The sequence below is a fragment of the Lithobates pipiens genome, unplaced genomic scaffold (assembly GCF_037356315.1).
Source record: "Lithobates pipiens isolate NorthernLeopardFrog02 unplaced genomic scaffold, aLitPip1_a1.2 Scaffold_8, whole genome shotgun sequence".
Lineage (NCBI taxonomy): Eukaryota > Metazoa > Chordata > Amphibia > Anura > Ranidae > Lithobates > Lithobates pipiens.
In genome coordinates this window covers 201,344,077-201,365,129 of record NW_027507903.1, presented here as the reverse complement: position 1 = coordinate 201,365,129, position 21,053 = coordinate 201,344,077, and the positions used below count along the sequence as shown (strand labels likewise).

Here is a 21,053-nt window from a genome sequence, read left to right as displayed (position 1 = left end):
TGGGAAAACAAAATAACATTGCATTTTCCCAAATGAAATGGGTTCAGTGATGCATGCAAAAAGGATGTAGATATGAGGGGAGAGTGGAGTGGTGACCTCATCAATGTGGTGCACTGATGTTCCTTCAGTGACCATTTATCATTCTGGGTTTGGGTTATTAACCACTTCAGCCCAGGAAGGATTTACCCAGTTCCTGACCAGGCCATTTTTCGCGATATGGCAATTCATTGTTTTAACTGACAATTATACGGTCCTGCGATGCTGTACCCAAACAAAATCAATGTCTTTTTTCTGGTGGTATTTGAACACCTCTGGGGTTTTTATTTTTTGCGCTATAAACGAAAAAAAAAAAAAAAGATTTTGAAAAAAAAACCACAATTTTTGTTAAAAGGGTTCTGCACTCATAATAATATATTTGCCCATTCTGTTGCCTCTAGACCGTACATTTGATAATGCCACATGTTTTTTTTTTTTTTTATTAATCTACTTTTTGTAATTCGTAGTTTTTTATTTTCCTCCCCTGCGGCGATGGGCGGTCTCTTGCGGGGATCAGCATCATTTCCTGCTGAAGCCCGCACTGTCTCCTGGGATCTCGTCCAAGTAATCCCAGGAGACATTGCGGCTAATGCACCCGGAATCTCGCGAGATTTCGGCTAATACACCCTAAATCTCGTGTGATTTTGGCTATTACAGCCGAAATCTCGCGAGATTCCGGCTGTAATAGCCGAAATCACGCGAGATTTAGGGTGTATTAGCCGAAATCTCGCGAGATTCCGGGTGCATTAGCCGCAATGTCTCCTGGGATTACTTGGACAAGATCCCAGGAGACAGTGCGGGCTTCAGCAGGAAATGATGCTGATCCCCGCAAGAGACCGCCCATCGCCGCAGGGGAGGAAAATAAAAAACTACGAATTACAAAAAGTAGATTAATAAAAAAAAAAAAAAACATGTGGCATTATCAAATGTACGGTCTAGAGGCAACAGAATGGGCAAATATATTATTATGAGTGCAGAACCCCTTTAACTTTCTGCTATAATATGCCACCCAAAAAAAAAGTAAAAAAAAAAAAAAATCTTCATTAGTTTAGGCCGATATGTGTTCTACATATTTTTGGTAAAAAAAAATAAAAAATTGTAATAAGCGTATATTGGTTTGTGCAAAAGTTATAGTGTCTAGAAAATAGGGGATAGATTTATGGCATTTTTATTATTATTTTTTTTTTACTAGTAAATGCCAGCGACCTGCGATTTTTTGTAGGACTGAAAAATTGCGGCGGACAGATCAGCCACTTGACACTTTTTTGGGACCATTGACATTTACACAGCGATCAGAGCTAAACATAGCCACTGATTACTGTATAAATGTCATTGGCAGGGAAGGGGTTAACACTAGGGGGTGATCAAGGGTTAAATGTGTGTCCTAGGGAGTGTTGCTAGCTGTGGGGGGATGGGACTGCCTGGAGGAGGAGACTGATCGTTGTTTGTAATCAGTAGGAACAACAGATCTGTCTCCTCTCTCCTGACAGAATGGAGATCTGTTTTTTTACATCGACAGATCTCCATTCTGTGTCTCTCAGGAGCGATCGTGGGTGCCCTGTGGACATCGCGCCCACTGGGCACGTGCCTCAGCTCCTACAGCGCCTTGCGAAAGTATTCGGCCCCCTTGACCTTTTCAACCTTTTGCCACATTTCAGGCTTCAAACATAAAGATATAAAATTTGTATTTTTTGAGAAGAATCACCAACAAGTGGGACACAGCTGTGAAGTGGAACGAAATCTATTGGATTTTTGAAACTTTTTTAACTAATAAAAAAAAATGAAAAGTGGGGCGTGCAAAATGATTCGGCCCCCTTGTGTTAATACTTTCTGGAGCCACCTTTTGCTGCGATTACAGCTGCAAGTCGCTTGGGGTATGTCTCTATCAGTTTTGCACATCGAGAGACAGAAATTCTTGCCCATTCTTCCTTGCAAAACAGCTCGAGCTCAGTGAGGTTGGATGGAGAGCGTTTGTGAACAGCAGTTTTCAGCTCTTTCCACAGATTCTCGATTGGATTCAGGTCTGGACTTTGACTTGGCCATTCTAACACCTGGATACGTTTATTTGTGAACCATTCCTTTGTAGATTTTGCTGTATGTTTGGGATCATTGTCTTGTTGGAAGATAAATCTCCGTCCCAGTTTCAGGTCTTTTGCAGACTCCAACAGGTTTTCATCCAGAACGGTCCTGTATTTGGCTGCATCCATCTTCCCCTCAATTTTAACCATCTTCCCTGTCCCTGCTGAAGAAAAGCAGGCCCAAACAATGATGCTGCCACCACCATGTTTGACAGTGGGGATGGTGTGTTGAGGGTGATGAGCTGTGTTGCTTTTACGCCAAACATATCGTTTTGAATTGTGGGCAAAATTTTGGATTTTGGTTTCATCTGACCAGAGCACCTTCTTCCACATGTTTGGTGCGTCTCCCAGGTGGCTTGTGGCAAACTTTAGACGAGACTTTTTATGGATATCTTTGAGAAATGGCTTTCTTCTTGCCACTCTTCCATAAAGGCCAGATTTGTGCAGTGTACGACTGATTGTTGTCCTATGGACAGACTCTCCCACCTCAGCTGTAGTTCTCTGCAGTTCATCCAGAGTGATTATGGGCCTCTTGGCTGCATCTCTGATCAGTCTTCTCCTTGTCTGAGCTGAAAGTTTAGAGGGACGGCCAGGTCTTGGTAGATTTGCAGTGGTCTGATACTCCTTCCATTTCAAAATGATCGCTTGCACAGTGCTCCTTGGGATGTTTAAAGCTTGGGAAATCTTTTTGTATCCAAATCCGGCTTTAAACTTCTCCACAACAGTATTACGGACCTGCCTGGTGTGTTCCTTGGTCTTCATGATGCTCTCTGCGCTTTCAACAGAACCCTGAAGCCGCGTACACACGGGCGGACTGTATGGCCAACTTAGTCCATCAGACAATCCGACGGACAGTCCGTCCTACTTTCAAATGAACGGACTTGACCACACACGGATGCACAAACAGTCCGTCGAAAGTTTGCGCGATGACGTGTACAGCACGTACGACGGGACTAGAAATAGGAAGTCCAATACACAGCAATGCAACCTTTCACCGTGTAAATCCTCTGAGCATGCGCCATACTTAGTCCGTCGAACTAGCCTACTCACGAGTGGATTGTCCGCTGAAACCAAAGTACGACGGACAATATTACGGAAATTCTGAAATACTTAGTCCGCCAGACTGCACGCTGAAAAAGTCTGCTGAAGCCCACACACGAGCGGACTGTCCGCTGAAATGTGTTTCGACGGACTAAGTTGGCCAGACAGTCCGCCCGTGTGTACGCGGCTTGAGACTATCACAGAGCAGGTGCATTTATACAGAGACTTGATTACACACAGGTGGATTCTATTTATCACCATCATTTAGGACAACATTGGATCATTCAGAGATCCTCGCTGAACTTCTGGAGTGAGTTTGCTGCACTGAAAGTAAAGGGGCTGAATAATTTTGCACGCACCACTTTTCAGTTTTTTATTTGCTAAAAAAGTTTAAATTATCCAATAGATTTCGTTCCACTTCACAATTGTGTCCCACTTGTTGGTGATTCTTCACAAAAAATTAAAATTTTATATCTTTATGTTTGAAGCCTGAAATGTGGCAAAAGGTTGAAAAGTTCAAGGGGGCCAAATACTTTCACAAGGCACTGTATATCACGTGGCGTTAAAGCGCCCACTGTACAGCTATAGTGATTTACACAGGTGGCGGCTGGTCGGTGACCTTCATTTTTTCAAACTTTCCATATATTAAATCTTCTGCCCTTGCTTTAGATGGATAGTAAAATATTTACTTTCTGCCAGTAACTACCTTATACAGCCCACTTCCTCTTTCTTGTCTGGTAAAAAGCCTAGGCTTATGACATGCATAGCTCTTGCTCTCTCGTGAGAGTTTGCCAAGAAAGGAGGAGGGGGTGAGTCATAAGAGGGCCAATGAGAGCTGCAGAGCTGGAGGTGTGCCTCTGTGTAAATCCAGGAAGTGAACAGGCAGCAGCTTCAGCTACCCACACTTAAAATGGTTGCAGCCAGACTCAGTGGAGGGAGGTTTCTGTAGCATATTTAGCAAGTACAGCATCACAATATATATAAAATCATATGAAAAGTGGTTGGAGGGAAGCTTCAGATTACAAATAATGTGAGCAGACTGCAGTTCCTCTTTAACTAAAAAGTAAATTTGACAACTTGGCTATATAGACTAGCACGACTATGTAAATAACGGACAAGCGGAGGAGGAATAGGAAATGGTTTGAGAAGTAAAACAGTTCACATATATGTATCTTAAAGTGTTACTAATCCCAGGACCCTGCATTCACAACATCTGGTCTCCCACAGTACACACAATTATTTTAGTAAATATAAACTGCTAAATACCTTTTCTCATCAGTATATAGCAGTCTTGTGACATGTATCAATAAATGGCAAAGCACTGATTAAAGCTTGTAGGGGGGAGTTATTCTCCTATTCTCCTCTGACTGTCCTATGAGGCTGCATGACCCCTGATCCTCTGTCTGGACAGTGCCGATTGGCCCTGTGCTGATCACACACACCCTCGCCAAAAAACAAAAAAAAACTGTCTAGTAATCCAGACCAAACTGAGCATGTGCAGAGTGCCTTCTATGGCTCTGTGTTATCAGCAGATGGATTGAGGACAGTAAAAGAAGGGGAAGATCAGAGAAGACAGGATCAAACAGCCTTTTTTACACAATGCGGAGGATTAACCCCTTAGGTTTCACAGCAAGTATGACAAGCATGCTTTAATGCATATACAGACTTATTTTACTGTTGTGGTTTTAGTAACACTTTAAATTTGAATTTACTGGTCTGCCTGGAGGTAAGCTTTAAATAAAAGAGAACCTTAAAAACACATACCTCTTTACCCTATGGAAATTCCCAAGTGTTGCAAAGCAAAAAAGAAATGTTTGAACAATTAAACCATAAGGAAAGTACAAACATAACAAGCAGCTCAATATAAACATCTCAGCTTTAATCTTTGTAAACCAGTGTTAATTTTAGTCTCAGGACTAAAATGGCATTTTAGTTTTAGTCCCATTTTAGTCTCCTGCAATTCATTTAGTCGTATTTAGTCATCTAAATCTCCAGTACATTTCAGTAATTGCAATTTAGTTGTAGTCATAGTCTTTTGACTAAAATGCTATTTTAGTTTTAGTCTCATTTTAGTCATCTCAATTGTTTTAGTTTTAGTCGTATTTTAGTAGACTAAAATAGTATTAATTTAGTCGACTAAAATGTTTTAGTTGACTAAATTAACACTGTCGTAAATTCTTTCATACCAAGGGGTCATCAAAACCTGTATAACCATACTTGTATACTGTTGGTATGCATTGATTACACTGATACGCAATATTTATTTCATACCAAAATAATTTTGATACAATTTTAAGCACTTACAGGGCTTTACTTCAGTCATTTTTAAAAACATCCTAAATATATTTTTCTGTATGCCATTTTTTTTATATAAGCAGAGCAGTAGACAAAATTGTGGAAAAACACAATTCTATTTTGTTTAAAGCATAATGTATTTTGTATAATACTATTTCAAATATTTCCAAAAAATTTTCTTCCAATTGCCCTGATAAATAAAATAAATAGAAATAAATGCATAGGTCTTTATACATATGTAATTGCCGTATGGTCAATAAGCAAGTTTGTATATATTCGATTTCTAAATAAAAAGCATTTTCCTGTACTGTGAGTCAGTTCAATGGCTGTAATAATAATAATAAAAATAAAAGTAATAAAAATGGATTTAACTGACCCAACGCTATCCAACTAATTTATATGCCTCAGTTAGAACAATCTAATAAATAACTAACCTAATATACAGGTATTTGTTTACAATTTTTTACATTGTAACTGCCTATGGCACAATCTCCCCTCCTTACAGTTGTAGATGCTGTAAGTCAGAGGTGATCAATGTGAAAGGCAACACATAAAATGCATTTACACTTTTCAAACCCTCTGAAATGCTTTGTGATCAGCATGATTGGTTAAGCATTGTAATTATATAATTAGTAACCACTTCGAATGGTACACAATCATAAAAACATAGAAGAGTGATGGCAGAAAAAAGACCAATTGGTCCATCGAGTCTGCCCCAATTCCTTTTATTCATAATTTTGTCTTTTTTTTTTTGTCTAGATTTGTGTTTGTCCCAAGCGTGTTTGAATCTGCTTTCCCTGGAAGTCTATTCCAGGCATCAACTACTCTTCAGGTAAAATACTTTCCAACATTAGTTTGGAACTTTCCTCCTTGCTAGTTTCAAGTCATGTCCCTGTGTTCTTGATCTTGGCTCCAAACTGGCTTCACACTGCTGGCTTTCCCAATGGCACTGTGCAGTATTGTTCACAGGGATTAAAGTGATCTCCGAAACATGCTACAGCATGGCCAGGACCTTACTAGCTAGTTAAAATGCATCTATATTGGATGGTGGTATGATCGGAGCTGTTGCCTGCTTTCAGGATTTCCCTAAGCGCACACACACACACACACACACACACACACACACACACACACACACACACGTTTTCCTGGTATAAGAGCAGGCATATTTTGGTTGTCTAGACCAGCGATCCCCAACCTCCCCAGCAACAGGGCCTCACGGAAGACAATTCTTCGTAGCTCCATAGGAGTCTCCCTGTAGCCATGTAAACCTTCCTTCTATCTTCCACATCACTGACCTAACCATATTCTGCTGCTTTCAAACTGACTGCATGAATGTTGAGCATCTGAGCTTATTAACAGATCTAGATTTACTGATCTAGCCTGACGCAGGGAATTCTAGGATCAGTAGTATCTGTCTTTCTTCAGGTTGTCAGACTACAAATTCCAGCAGCTACAGAGTGGATGTACAATCAGCATCCTCTTCCTGGCATGGCATGGTTTTTCCTCACCCCTTGTGCAAGAACATAGTGTGTGTGTGTGGTGGGATATACATCACATGGAGTGGGCCCTGATGGAGGAAGCCCATTTTGGATGACCTGTTGCCAGCAGGTTTTTTTTTTTTTTAAATCTGTATCCAATGGGGGAGATGGCCTTTAACCACTTAAGGACCACTTCCTGCACACATACGTCGGCAGAGAGGAATGGCTGGGCACAAGCAGGTATCTGTACGCTGCTTTATAAGTGGCCAGCTGTGGGTCAGGAGAGCGCCTGAGCTCCGGGACCAGCAGACCCAATCGGCGCTGGTGTCCCACGATCGGGTCACAGAGCTGAAGGAGGAGAGGTCTGTGTAAACAAACCTCTTCCCGTGCTTCCTACTGTGGCTGTCACCGATAGTCTTTCCCTATAAAAGGGAAGAGACAATCAGTGACATCACATGCCAGGCCCCGCCCCTACAATAAAAAAAACACCTCATACAGAACACCTACACTGCCCCCTAGTGGTCAAATCCTTCACTGCCAGTGTCATTTACACAGGAATCAGTGCATTTAAATAGCACTGATTGCTGTATAAATGACAATGTGTAAAAAATGTCCGATGTGTCCGCCATAATGTCGCAGTCACAATAAAAATCGCTGATCAGCGCCATTACTAGTAAAAAAAAAAGAAAATTATTAATAAAATGCTGTAAAACTATCCCCTATTTTGTAATCACTTTAACTTTTGCACAAACCAATCAATAATCGCTAATTGTGATTTTTTTTACTAAAAATATGTAGAAGAAAACGTATAGGCCTAAACTGAGGAAAAAAATGTTTAATATATTTTTTGGGGATATTTATTATAGCAAAAAGTTAAAAATATTGATTTTTTTTCAAAATTGTCGCTCTATTTTTGTTTATAGCGCAAAAAAAAAAAAAAAACGAAGAGGTGATCAAATACCCCCAAAAGAAAGCTCTATTTGTGGGAAAAAAAGGACGCCAATTTTGTTTGGGAGCCACGTCGCACAACCGCGCAATTGTCAGTTAAATTGATGCATTGCCGAATCGCAAAAAGGGGCTTGGTCCTTTGGCTGCAAATTGGTCCGGGGCTTAAGTGGTTAAAGTTCCAGTCCCATAGTCACAGCATGAAATCCCATCAAAGTAAGGGAAATCTTTGGTGGTTGCTAGAACTAGTGTCCTCATTGGAAGATTTTGCATCTATTCCTATTCTGGTGACCACTCAATATTTGTGATTTTCTTTAACTTTGATGATAACGGTCACCAGGACAAATAGAGATGGTATGAGATCCTAAGAGTACCTTTCGCTATTAACTGCTGGTAAATATAATTAAAAATATCAAACTCAATTTTAGATTGTTTGTACTGTCTGTTTTGTGGTAACACCTTTCTATGTATAGCATGTTTAAATACCCCCATAGGCATGCGCACGGGGTGTTCTGGGTGTGCTTGGGCACACCCTAATGCCCAGGCACATCCAACAGCAGCTTTTTTGCTGCCAAAATGTGTGAGAAAGCTTTTTTTTCCCTCATTGACACTGCTGCAAGTGGAACTATTTGTCATGGATGTGTACAACTCCTGTGGGAACTGCAGCCACTGGCCGCGGAGTAGTCAGTCAGCCGCATTTTCTGATGCTGACTCCGCTGACTACAGGAATGCTGTAGTTCTGGCTACAGCATCCCTGTCAGCTGAATATCACTCTGCCATCTGCTTTTAGAGATGAATCAGATACTTTTCGACTGGTTACTTCACAGCTGTGGCTGCAGTCCTCACAGGAGTTACCCACCATCCTATGCCCTGTGTGGCCAGAGGACAACTTGCCAAACTCCTCTCTGATGCAGCATTCAGATGAAAACTGTCCCTCTCCTTGGGTTCCTGTCGGGGTTTTCACAGCTCCAGGACAGGTGGGAGGAGCAGGGAGAGATCACAGAGTGCACCCTCGATCACTTTCCTCCAGTCCAGCACACAGCACAGCTCTCCCTGCGGATGACTGAAGATCTCAGAGGACAGATTTGATGTGAGACTTGTGAGTACTGACCTTCTCTGCCTTTTCCACTATACAATTCTATGCTGTAAACCTTCCCTGCAATTTACAGGACAGATTTACTGAAAAAGAAAGTAACATTCTTGAACAGGTTAGGAATTCCTGGGACTTCTGAGGTTGTTACATAAATGTATTCCACATACACATTATATCCTGTTTAAATAATTTTTTTTTAATAACATATAATGTGTGTATATATGGAATAAATCTATGTAGCACCTCAGAAGTCCCAGGAATTCCTAAACTATCAAAAACTCTTATAATAATACAGCCCAACTCCAGGACATCCTTGCAGTCCCTCCTTGCAGTGTATGGGGGGAGGTGGGTAACCTCTTTCACTTACCCAATTCAATGTTCTCTTCCTTCACCCCAAAGCCATGACATCACATACCATAGAGGGACATTAACCCTGTATGGTATGATGGGGAGGCTGGAGTATGACTACAGCCAGTAGCGTAAGACCCCTTTCACACTGGGGTATTTTTCAGGCGTTTTAGCGCTAAAAATAGCGCCTGAAAACCACCTCCTCAGTGTGAATGCCTGAGTGCTTTCACAAAGGGGGTGGTGCGCTTGCAGGACGTTAGGAGAGGTGTCGCAAGCAGCACCTTTTGGGTGGTGTGGTAGCGCTGTATACACCGCTTCTAAACCGCCCCATGCCCATTGGAATGAAATGGAAGCGCTGGTGAAGCAATTGCAAAGCGATTCGGCATCGGCGCAACACGGCCGGTTTTAACCCTTTCTTCAGCTGCTAGCGGGAGTTAAAAGCCCAAACATCTATGCATTTATTATTTTTTAATAAAAAGTTGAACAAAGGCACTTGGGTCAGGCAGGCATATAAATGAGTGGTTTTATGTACATATGTGAGTGTTTGTGTGTATATACACATACCGAATGTGTATGTATGTATGTATATATGTGTATATATATATATATATATATATATATATATATATATATATATATATATATATATATATATATATAATACACATGCATGTGTGTTTGAGTTTTGGGGTGCACACCCTAATGCAATAGGCTTTGCATACCTATGCATACCCCTATTCATATTGGTTTGTCTAGTAAAGGTGCATAGGGACACATGGAAATGTGCAAGCTGGAAAACAACCAATTGAAAAAGAAAAATTCTAAGTCTGAATTGGATGAGTTTCTGCACTTTAGCCTAAAAAGGCCACTTTATGTAAAAAAATAAATAAAAAAATTAAATAAAAATGGCAGGCCAATATTAAATGCTGAAAAGGGACAGTTGTATAAATCCATAAAAGTATTTCTGTTTAGCTATCCACCAAAGCCTCTATAAAAATAAAAAAATAAATAAAAACACCTCATGTAAAACTTTTAATTATATATTTCACAACTGCTAGAGAAAAAAAAAAGAAAATCAATGCCTCTTTTTGGAGGAGAGCATTTCCTCCTGGGGTTTATTTTTTTTATATTTTAGAGACAGATGTTTCTGCAATATAAAATAAAATTCAAGAACTTGTTCACACATAACAGATGCAGGGTAAAAAAATAATTTACATTGTGAGTTAAACCAGATGTTGTAAAGAACTCCATTTGTTCCAAGCAGTACACATTTATCCTGTTCAGTAGCTGGCAGTTTACACTTTCAAAAAAGCTGATATTCTATTAGCTTACTATTGGAAATTTTATTTACTTAAGAGCAACAGAATTTTACCTCCGAATGATGTTCCTCGTTTTGCTGGAGAACCTCAATGCATAGCTCAGCAAGGTGAATAACATCCCTTAGTTTTTTTGAAGGATCATCTTGATTTATAGATTCTAAAAGGTAAAGTAACAAAGTTAACAAGTGCTACAGAATGACTTTTAGGGCCAGTTCACACCATAGAAACGCAGTCCGGATGTGTTCCAGGTGCTTTTCTGCATGTGTGTTTTTGATGCTTTCCAGTGTGTTTTTGGTGTGTTTTTGAGGCAGTCCAGTGCTTCGTGCCCCCCCCCCCCCTTTTTTCCTTAACCTTAAATAAGGACAAGTGTGTTGCAGTGCATTCTTAGTGCATATAGGTGTGTTTCCTTACGTTCCAGTGCATTTTTAATGCGTTGTACAGCATTCCAGTACAGTAAAAAATGCAGCATGTGCTACTTTTTTCTGGAACACACTGGAACTGCAAGCACTGGTGTGAACTATGCCATTTAAAACCATATAACCTACTTACCATACGTTTTTGATGCAGAAAAAAATGAACTGGACTGCATGTGGTGTGAACTGGCCCTTAGAAAAGCAAGTTATTTCTCAGTGACTTTAAGGGAACAAACTCTTATATAGACTTTTTTTATTCTTTATTTAGACAAAAAAAGTATCCAACAAACTGTATTTAGGCATGTTCAACAGGAAGACCGTATAACAGAAGGGGACAAAGTTGAAGATTTTCACAGCAATATATAACAAATGTGACAATGCATAAGGGTACAAAGGATAAATCATCTGAAGACAGTTAGTAGAGAGGTTTGAATTGAGAGAACCCCTCCACATTGAGCAGGGGGGTCTTGAAAAAGTAATATTCCCTCTAAGTATGAACTAATGGTGACATAGGTCCTTTGGATATAAAACATGATGGAAACTGTTGAATATAGTAGAAAATCCCTCATTCTACTGCTCTTCCCAGAGTAAGGTCTAGAGCCAGGTGCGGACGGGACACAATTTTTTCATTTTATAGCAGAGAGATAGAGATATTTTATATCTTCCTATGACATGCTGCTTAACAATGTATTCAAATGTACAGTATGCCATTATAGAAATCATTTTGCCAATGCAATTTTTCCACCATATCCTTAGTTTGTTCAGGTTTTTTTGTTTAACATTTAACACATTTCCATTGCCTTAAAGGTGCACAACAAAGGCGTACAAAGTACAATAGAACAAAATAATATAGAAAGAACGTTTTTAAAACGTATGGTACATAGATTGGCATAGGTATGAACTAGATGCATTGCAGTAGCCTGCATAGGTGTTCACACAGGAGCACACGCGGTATAAAATCCAAGCAAAAGTGAAAGTTGGCATCCTAATACAGTCATAGCGTAGTATTGTGTGACACACTGTTTCTCGGTAAAGATCTATATAGAGAGGGACAGAAAGGAAAAAAGACACAAATAGAGAGAGGAAGGAGGAAAGGGGGTGGTGGCTCAAGCATTTACAGAGCTGGTCAAATAATACTAACAAATATAAACTGGCCAACATATTAATCGCCAAAAATATATTTTTTCCAAAAAAGTGTGCTTCTAAGACCGTTACGCAAATATGGTGTGACAGAAAGTATTGCAAAGACCGCCATTTTATTCCTTAGGGTGCTAGAAAAAAAAACGTATAATGTTTGGGGGTTCTAAGTAATTTTCTAGCAAAAAAAAAAAAAAACATTTTTAACTTGTAAACAAATCTCAGAAAGAGGCTCGATCCTTAAGTGGGTAAAAAAGTCACTTCCTTCATACAGTTTTCCACGCAATCATTCTACATGTTTCGTCTTACAGCTTCTTCAGGAAAATGCGTGGAATTTATTTCTAGCAAATAAAGATAAAGCAGCAGCAAAAGGAAAAAAAAAATTACATATGCAAAAAAAAGAAAAGAAAATTCCATAAGAACATATTAAAGTACATATATTAATACATACATAGTTGCATCTGTGTAGATAGCAGGAATTTCCAAAACAGAAGTTCTAGCCCCAATTTTTTGTGGACTCAGAGCTGGATCTACAGTGGGTAGCTGATATCAGAGCGAATTTCTGGACACAAATGGTCCCATCCACATTAATCTCCCAACTAAGCTGGCTCATCCACAGAGAGGTATAAATAGCTTGTATAGGATTTTAAAACCAATGTTTCCTGTGAATCACTCAAAAATGTTCGTATGACATGTCAATCTTAGTCCATGTCTATATTTAATTAGGATATTAAATCATTCAACAGTAAAAAGGGGTATATGCTTACATAAGAAACTTCTTTTAAATGGATAACTGGAAACCTATGATCCCATGCAGCTGACAATAATGTTTATCTAGGCTAGGCTGCATGAGGTGAAGGGCTCCCAGGGACTCCATCAGCATAAATGATGCTGCATGAGTCCATCTATACCCTTCCCCAGTGTCAGGTGGGCACGACATGTGACGTAACGTCATGATGATGCAAAGCAGACACTGTGGAGGAGTGCTGTATCACAGAGGGAGTGCAGCCTCTCCACCGAAGTTAAGCCCTGTGACAGCGGCTGACAGTCAGAGGAGCCACCGCACACAGACACGCCTTGAGGGCGTGCTGAGTGCAGTGACACCATCACATACATCAGCCGTTCATCTGCAAGGCAGTGACACAGTGGGGGCCGATGTCCAAACAGGGTATAAATGGACTCATGCAGCATCATTTACGCTGCTGAAGCCCCTGGGAGCCCTACACCTCACGCAGCTGTTAACAGGTAAATCTATTGAACTTATTGACAACATCTTTCACGTGCAGTGCAATTGCATTGCACTACTTAATAATAAAAAGGTGTGGTATATTTAAGGCTTTATTCTCCTTTTTCATCTTTACCTGCAGATTATTTTTCTGCATTTATGGTTGCTTCTATATTCTGTTTTTCTTTGAAGTCTTTGTATCCACGGACTAAATAGCACGTGAAGGCAAGTTTTTTCCTTTATTACATGAGCAGGAATTCTTAAATGATTGAATTTATAAGGGATCTTATCACAACTATACGGTCTCTCTTATGCCCTAATGTTACCTTACTTTCAGAGACCCGGCCCTACACAGCCTAGATAATTTAATATGTTCTTATGGAATTTTCTTTTCTTGTTTTGCATATATAATGTTATTCTTCTCTGTAGTAAAAATATATACTTTTTTTATTAAATTTAGTGTGATATCTATTTTGTATTAATAAGCACCCTTAAAGTCCCAAATTCCCCAATATGGTTTTTCTTCTATATCTCTAATACATAAGAGTAACCCACTTGGAATAATGCTTATATGTCCTCCAAGATTCAGCAATCTTTCCTTTAGCAAGGTCCTAGCGTGCTTCTCTTCATAATGCACGTGTGTCAAGGTCTCATCATTACAATAGGTAAACAGTGCTTTGAGGGACCACCAGAGGCTGTCCTAAGTTCAGGTACCCAGAGGAAAGAATAGCACTGAGGCCCAGTACAAGGCAGTATGAAGAGGAACCAGCCAAAACCTTGTCAGATCAAAGATCACTGGACTGTGAGGGAGATTTTATGCCAAGTGAGTTTCACTTGGGGGGGTGGGGTATGGTATGTCATTTAAGGAAAATATGCGACTAGCAACTAAATAACCTCCGAATTCAAATCCATCTACAATTTTTTGAAAAAGCCGTTCTCCTTTGACTAAAAATACCCATTACCCTCAAAATTTCAGCAGCAATACTTTATTCACAATGACTATACAATAGCTGAGGCCACTAGCTTCAGTGCATGCTTTGCTGCAAATCCAAACTCACCTGCATTACATTTAGTAATATGGAAATATGTCTGAGCTCACACCTGCATGATAGTAGGGGCTCTTTGACCCTGCGCCGCTTGGGGCGTCAGCGGTAAAGCAGCGCTACTTTTAGTGCCAATTTACCATCGTTTTAGCGGCACTATTCGGCCGCTAGCGGGCAGTTTTAACCCCCTCCCCCACTAGCAGCCGAAAAGGGGTTAAATTTACCCGCAAAACACCACCGGAGCAGTGTTTTGCCGGCGGTATCTGGATTTGATTCCTACTGGGTAAGCAGCAGTGGCCCATCATACAGTTAACTGCTTAAAGGAGGACTGGCTCTCTGTGTCATCAGAAGGTAGAGCTGTGATTTAGCCTCATCATTCCACATTCATAGTGATGGTTGTTACATGATCAAGTTATCTTACTGTCTTGCTCCCTTCATATCCATGATACACTATTTTGGTGTTCTATAGGAATAATCTATTAAGTCATCCTTATATGATAGACTTCTGGATACATCTCAGAATTATGTGATTTAGGTTGCCGTGCATATTTTCAATATGATAAAGGAATAACATTTGGAACTGTGCCCAACCAGCTACATGCTATTTTTATCAGCCACCACTTCCAGCTTTTAGTGCTATAGATACACGTAAATGTTTACCAGTCCAAGCAGTGCATACTGTCCCAAGCCATATGAGATCAGAGTCTTATCTTTTAATTTTATCAGCGATTAGTTATAACATCTAGAAATTACATTTTTCAATGACTATTTCACTTAATGCAAGTTCTTTGAAAATACCTACAGTACCACCATATTTAATCACCATTGTCAGTAGGGACTATTTGTCCTAAATACATATTGCCTTTTTGAATTTACTGGGATTCTACAACATTCAGCAACTGCATTTGAATTACACTGTCATTTTACAGTTTTCTTTATCATCGGTTAGCCATTGTTTTGGGATGCCTGTTTCAGTCATATCCACTATCTGGTGATCCCTTTAAATCCCCTGAAAACTGCATTACTACCTTTACTCTGTGTTTCTTTTGGAAGGTATTGATATAGCCACACAGATCTTTTCCATACCATTTTAATTCAATTTTCATTCAAATTTTATTTCACTTTTTTTCTTTTGCTTAGCTCTCTAATTATTGTTATAATATATGTTGTGACATCAAAGAAGGGGGTAAGACCGAAACTAAGGTTTTGATGTTTTATCTAGTTAAAACCAACAAAAGAGCAAACAAAGAAACTCTTATCTTGTTGGAAAAAGTTGTCTTTATAGAGCATGAAAATTGAATTTTCACATTATAATATTGTAGAATGACAACAAGCTATTGTGATTTTTTTTTATGTGAGCTGGGCCCTGTAATCAAAAGGTTCCCCCTGCTATATCACTGCAGTAGCTGAATGTATGGTGCTACTACACAAAGGCTACTGATGCTATTCTGGACCATTTTTTTTTGAAAACTAACATTTTATTGAAATTTCAAGTGAAACAAAGAAATCAAAGAAGGAATAATAAGGCACAGACCACAGTAAGCAAAGGCAAAGAATACAACATTGCATCAACTCATGCATTACAGTACAATGACACTCAGTTACCGGGAGAGTTAGATTCCTGCAGCCTGCTACCGGTCAAGTTAACACACCTTTCTGTGACCAAAAAAGAAAAAGGAAGGGAGCTTAAAGAGAAAGAAGGAAAATAGGAAAGGTTTACAAGAACACGAAGAATCGTGCGAACAGCCCTAGAATGGGAGAGAAAAGGTAGTAGATAAAGAAGAAGAAAGAAATGAAAAGGGAAGTAAAAGAAAGAAAAGTAAAGCAAAGGACGCCCCTACGACCCACCGACCCCGCGCCCCCTCCCCCTCCACCCTCATAAGGCGGAAGCCTCCATCTTATCCCAAAGATCCCATACCTTGTTATGTTTGTCAAGCGTGTTATTTAGGGAAGCTGTAAGATATTCCATACGCCTGACGTCTCTAATTCTAGTGTGTAACTCAACTAGTGAAGGGATCTCCCGTTTCTTCCATTTTAGGGCAATTAGGCAGCGCCCAGCTGTCAGCACATGGGCTAACAGGAATTGGGAGGATCGGGAGAATGTAGCAGGAGGGAGGCCCAGGAGGAACAGCTTGGGGTCTAACGGTATTTGTGCTTCAAAAATGGTATATAATAAGGCCCTAACCATTTCCCAATAGGGGACAACTCGTGGACAAGTCCAGTAAATATGGAACAGTGTCCCAACTGCACTACGGCAGCGCCAACAGCGGGAGTCCGCGGAGGGGTAAATGGAATGGAGCAGGGACGGAGTTTGATACCAATGCAGCATAACCTTGTATTGATTTTCCTTATATAAAGTGCAAACTGAGCTTTTAGCTGCACGTGACCAGACCCGCTGCCACGTCTCCAAGGGCACGACCTCCCCCAAGTCCCTGTCCCATTTATCCATATACGCGTGCCGCGGACCCGTCAGAGAGGAATCCGCTATTAAAATTTGGTATGTACGTGAGATCATGCCCTTCGGAGACGAGCCCTCCAGGCATACCTTTTCAAACTCAGTTAAAGGGGAGAATTGTAGGGTCGGTGTAAAAGATTGGGCGAAATGGCGGATCTGCAGATAGCTATAGAATGCTTGTTTAGGTAAATCATATAAATCCTTTAATTCCTGGAATGATCTAAGTAACTTAGTCCTGGTGTCCACCAGCTGACCGAAACGAAAGAGACCTCTGCTAAACCAGGGTTGGGACATTCGAGATGTCAGACTATCCGGAACAGTGGGAGTAAACAAGAAAGAGGTGGCCAGGGAGGTTGGGGAGGACAGCGGATACACTTTTTTGGAGCGGAGCCATAAAGTGCGAACCAGCGCTATTGGTCCCAATAATTGATACTTACTAAGGCTAATTTCCGTGCTCCACAACATGGAGTTAGGATGCGTAGGGGCCAACCACAGCTTCTCAATTTGGGACCAGCGGTTATAGGCGTGTAGCGTACACCACGAAGCTATCGGTCTAAGTTGGGCCGCTAAATATTTGGTTACATTGGGGAAGGCTAATTCTGGACCATTTTTAATCCGATAGTCCCATATTCAGTCCATCAAGTCTAGGAAAGTGTTAAAACTAAGCATCGGTCTATGTTCAGACTGCATAAGTAACAACTAGCTCTGCTGCCCCTCCATGTCATTGTAAAAGGATCCAGCGTATTTTGTCTGGCCATTTTACTTCATAAATACAGAGCATAGGGGGGACTACAGGAGTGTTATGCCCATTTTTATTTTTGCCTCCCAGCACAAATACTCTCATCCCAATCCCCCTTCCAGCACAATTTCTTCACCCAAATCCCCCTCGTCTCTGAATCCCCCCCCCCAACTTCCCCCTCCCAAGACAAAGCCTCTCCCCCTTCCAGTACAAATACTTTTCTTCACCAACCGCCATGCCCCAGTTCCCATTTCTAGTGCAAATCCTCTTATCCCCCCACCTAAATTCCCTATCCCAGCAAAAATCCACCCCCCACCAGCTCCTAAATCCCTCCTTCAAGCAAAAATTCCTTCCCTTACCTCCCAAATGCCCCCTCCCAGCAAAAACATTACCCCAAAGCCCCTCCTTCTAGCATACATCTTTTACCCCCAATTGCTCCTATGAGTACCCCCAATAAATTCTCCTGCCTCCAAATTTCCCCAAGCACAAATCCTTTGTTTCTCCCAGCATAAATTACCCCACCCACTTTCTAGTAAAATATTTCTCCTTACCCATTTTCTGAGCAGAACTAGCCACCATACAACTATTTCCACAACATAAGTTCTCTTGTCCCCACCCTAGTACCCCTCCCAGTGCATACCTCAGATGCTGGGACCTCATCATCTGAAGATTTTCTTCCTCCAGGTTCCTCCCCTTCTGTTTACAAGCGTTGGAGAAGCTTTCTTAGGTGCTCCAAGTGTATTACATGCAGCCCGAGTGATGTTGACTATCGCTGCCCTGATGACACAGGTGAACAAGTGTCCTCCGTTGAATTAAATTAGCTTCCAGTGCACAATAGGATCTTTCTGAGCCCATTTGCCAAATGAGAGATGCTGGAAGGCAGGAATGAGTCGTAGCAGAAGGCTGACGCCAGGTCTTCATAATAAGGGTGTCTGCAAAGTACATCTTACTTGTTAGGATGCCGGCATGGGGGAGGAGGGAGAGAGGCGGGGTGCGCAGATATGCAGGAATCCTCACTGGCAACCACACAGTTCCTCCATTCAGAAATCCCATACTAAGCGGAGAAAGTATGCAGGTATTTTAAAAATCCAAATCCTAAGCAAGCGGCTGGGGATTTGGTTTCCCCCCCCCCCCCCCATCTTGGCACCTTGAGGCAGCTGCCTAATTTGCCTTATGGTGGTGCCAGCCCTGCCTGTGTACACAGTACAGCATTTTTTTTTTTTTTTTATACAGCAGTTTATGCTTCATCAGTATACTGCTTTGGTAGTTGTATTCTGGATTTTGCTGAATGAATCTACAGAACAGAAAGTCATTAAGCAACAATTCAAAATAAAAATCTAACTTAGTATGAAAATTTTTCAAAAACCCGACAGCTCAGATCAGAGCTGCTGTACTAATAATTCAATGTCAGACTGGCTGCCATATATGGGCGGAATGTCAGTTGGTTTCTTTTGGACCAATTGATGCCGCCTGACATTCGGCCCGTGTACACTAGGGCTTTACTGGGCCATGTGACAACAAGCTAGGACTAGCAGTGAACTATAAACAACTAGTGCCAGACAAAAAAACAACACATTATTGCATAGTACTAGCACTACAAGAAACAGGTAAGTACAGGAAAGTATTACCTCTTATTATAGTATACCATTTATTTAAAAAAAAATTGTTTTTGGTATCACTTTAAATAGGATGTACATGTAGGGCTGCAACTAACGATTATTTTCATAATCGATTAGTTGACCGATTATTGTTTTGATTAATCGGTTAATAACCTTGAAGAAAAAAAAAAGGTGTGGTGTATAATGTAGTTGTTAAATATGCAAAGTTAAAAAAAGGCAATTTATTCTTAAATATCTCTATGCAGTGGTAAATATAAATAACCAACTATATGGTCAGAGAGCAAAATCTCTAATCCACTCAGAGTAACAGACAGAAGTGATATACTGTATATACTATTAGTTTACTAATATACGATTGTTTAAAAAACAAACAATTTCTTCCTTAAAATAAAAATTCATTTTAGAACGTTCGTTCGATTTTCTAATAGTTATTGGGGTCAAATCGACGTTCCTTTTCAACAGTGACAGGAAAATTTGTAAATAGAATGTACAAAGATTTTTTGTCTCAATATTCTTGTCTGAAAATTGATCTGTGTGGCCAGCATAAGGCTCGGCACACACCTATGCAGTTTGCTTTTAACCTGTTACTGCAGTGCTTTTTGCTGTGCATTTTGATTTTTGCGTACGTGATTTTGCTGCGATTGGCGTTTTTGCATTTGCTGCAAAAATGCATTCCATGCTTTTCTGCAGATTCTTCATTGAAGTATATTGAACCAAAAAAGCACAGTTTTGTGTGCCTGACCCTCTCCAAATATGCAAAAAAGCATAGATGTGAACGTGTCCCATAGGAAACCATGTAAATGAACTGTAGTGCGTTTCTGCAAAAAGCACCAAAAAACACATTAGGTGTGAACCAGGTCTATGATGTTTATTACGCTTAGTAACATAATGGGGTTAAAAAAAAAAAGAAAATTAGCCCTTTATAGTACAAAAAGCAGATAATCACTACTGTAAGGGGTTAATTTTTTCTTTTTCACTGTGGAACTGTGAAAGTAATATTTATAGTAGCAATTATTTGATTTTTTTGTACTATAAAGGGCTCATTTTAGTTTTTTGAACCTCATTATATTACTCGCAGATTAATCGATTATGAAAATAGTAATCGATTAATTTTATAATCGATTAGTTGTTTCAGCCCTATGTGCATGTAATAAAAAAAAAAAAAAAAAATGGATTTCAGTATAGCTTAATAAGCCGTCTATAGTAGTACTAAAAGCAGTCAGCACATGTTACCATGTTAATTGTGCTCTTGGGTGTCGGCATGTACAGGATATTGGACACATGGTGACAAGGTAATAATCTCTTCATGCACATCTAATCTAATAAAATGTACAATTTACCAGCATCTTGTACTTGATGCCTCATTTGGCCATTTCATGACCAGGCAATTATAAAAATGAGTCACAAAAAGCTAGCCTTGGTTATCTGTGAACGAAGGCACTGAAGTTAAAGTGGAGTTCCACCCCCCAAAAAAAAAGAAGAAGATTAATGTGCTTAAAAAAAAAATTAAAAAATTAAATAAAACATTTGGCAAATTTTTTTTTTTTTTTTACTCCCCTCTAAATGCCTCTTGCTAGGGGGTCCCTCGTAGTCTGCCTCCTTCGGTGCCTGGGCTCCTGAGGTAATTTACCTTGGCGCAAGAAGGGAGATCACCTCTCCCCCCTCCCTCTTGTCAACCATCTGGAACATGTGACAGGTCTCAGATGATTGTGTGGCCAGTCAAGGCACGCGCAGCACGGCTTGCGCATGCGCCCACAGTTAAAATGATAGCGCCGCCGAGCGGAGG

The 21,053-nt window shown here is 40.3% G+C and overlaps 1 protein-coding gene across 13 annotated transcripts in view; it reads right to left on the bottom strand.

The window, feature by feature from the left end:
* CADPS2 (calcium dependent secretion activator 2) overlaps positions 1 to 21,053 on the bottom strand; it is an 852,012-nt gene that overhangs the window by 257,798 nt on the left and 573,161 nt on the right. For all 13 annotated transcript variants that reach the window (XM_077471987.1, XM_077471989.1, XM_077471994.1 and 10 more), the window contains one exon: positions 10,690 to 10,793. In XM_077471987.1, the coding sequence (XP_077328113.1) occupies positions 10,690 to 10,793 (104 nt within the window). The remainder of the gene's footprint in view (positions 1 to 10,689; positions 10,794 to 21,053) is intronic.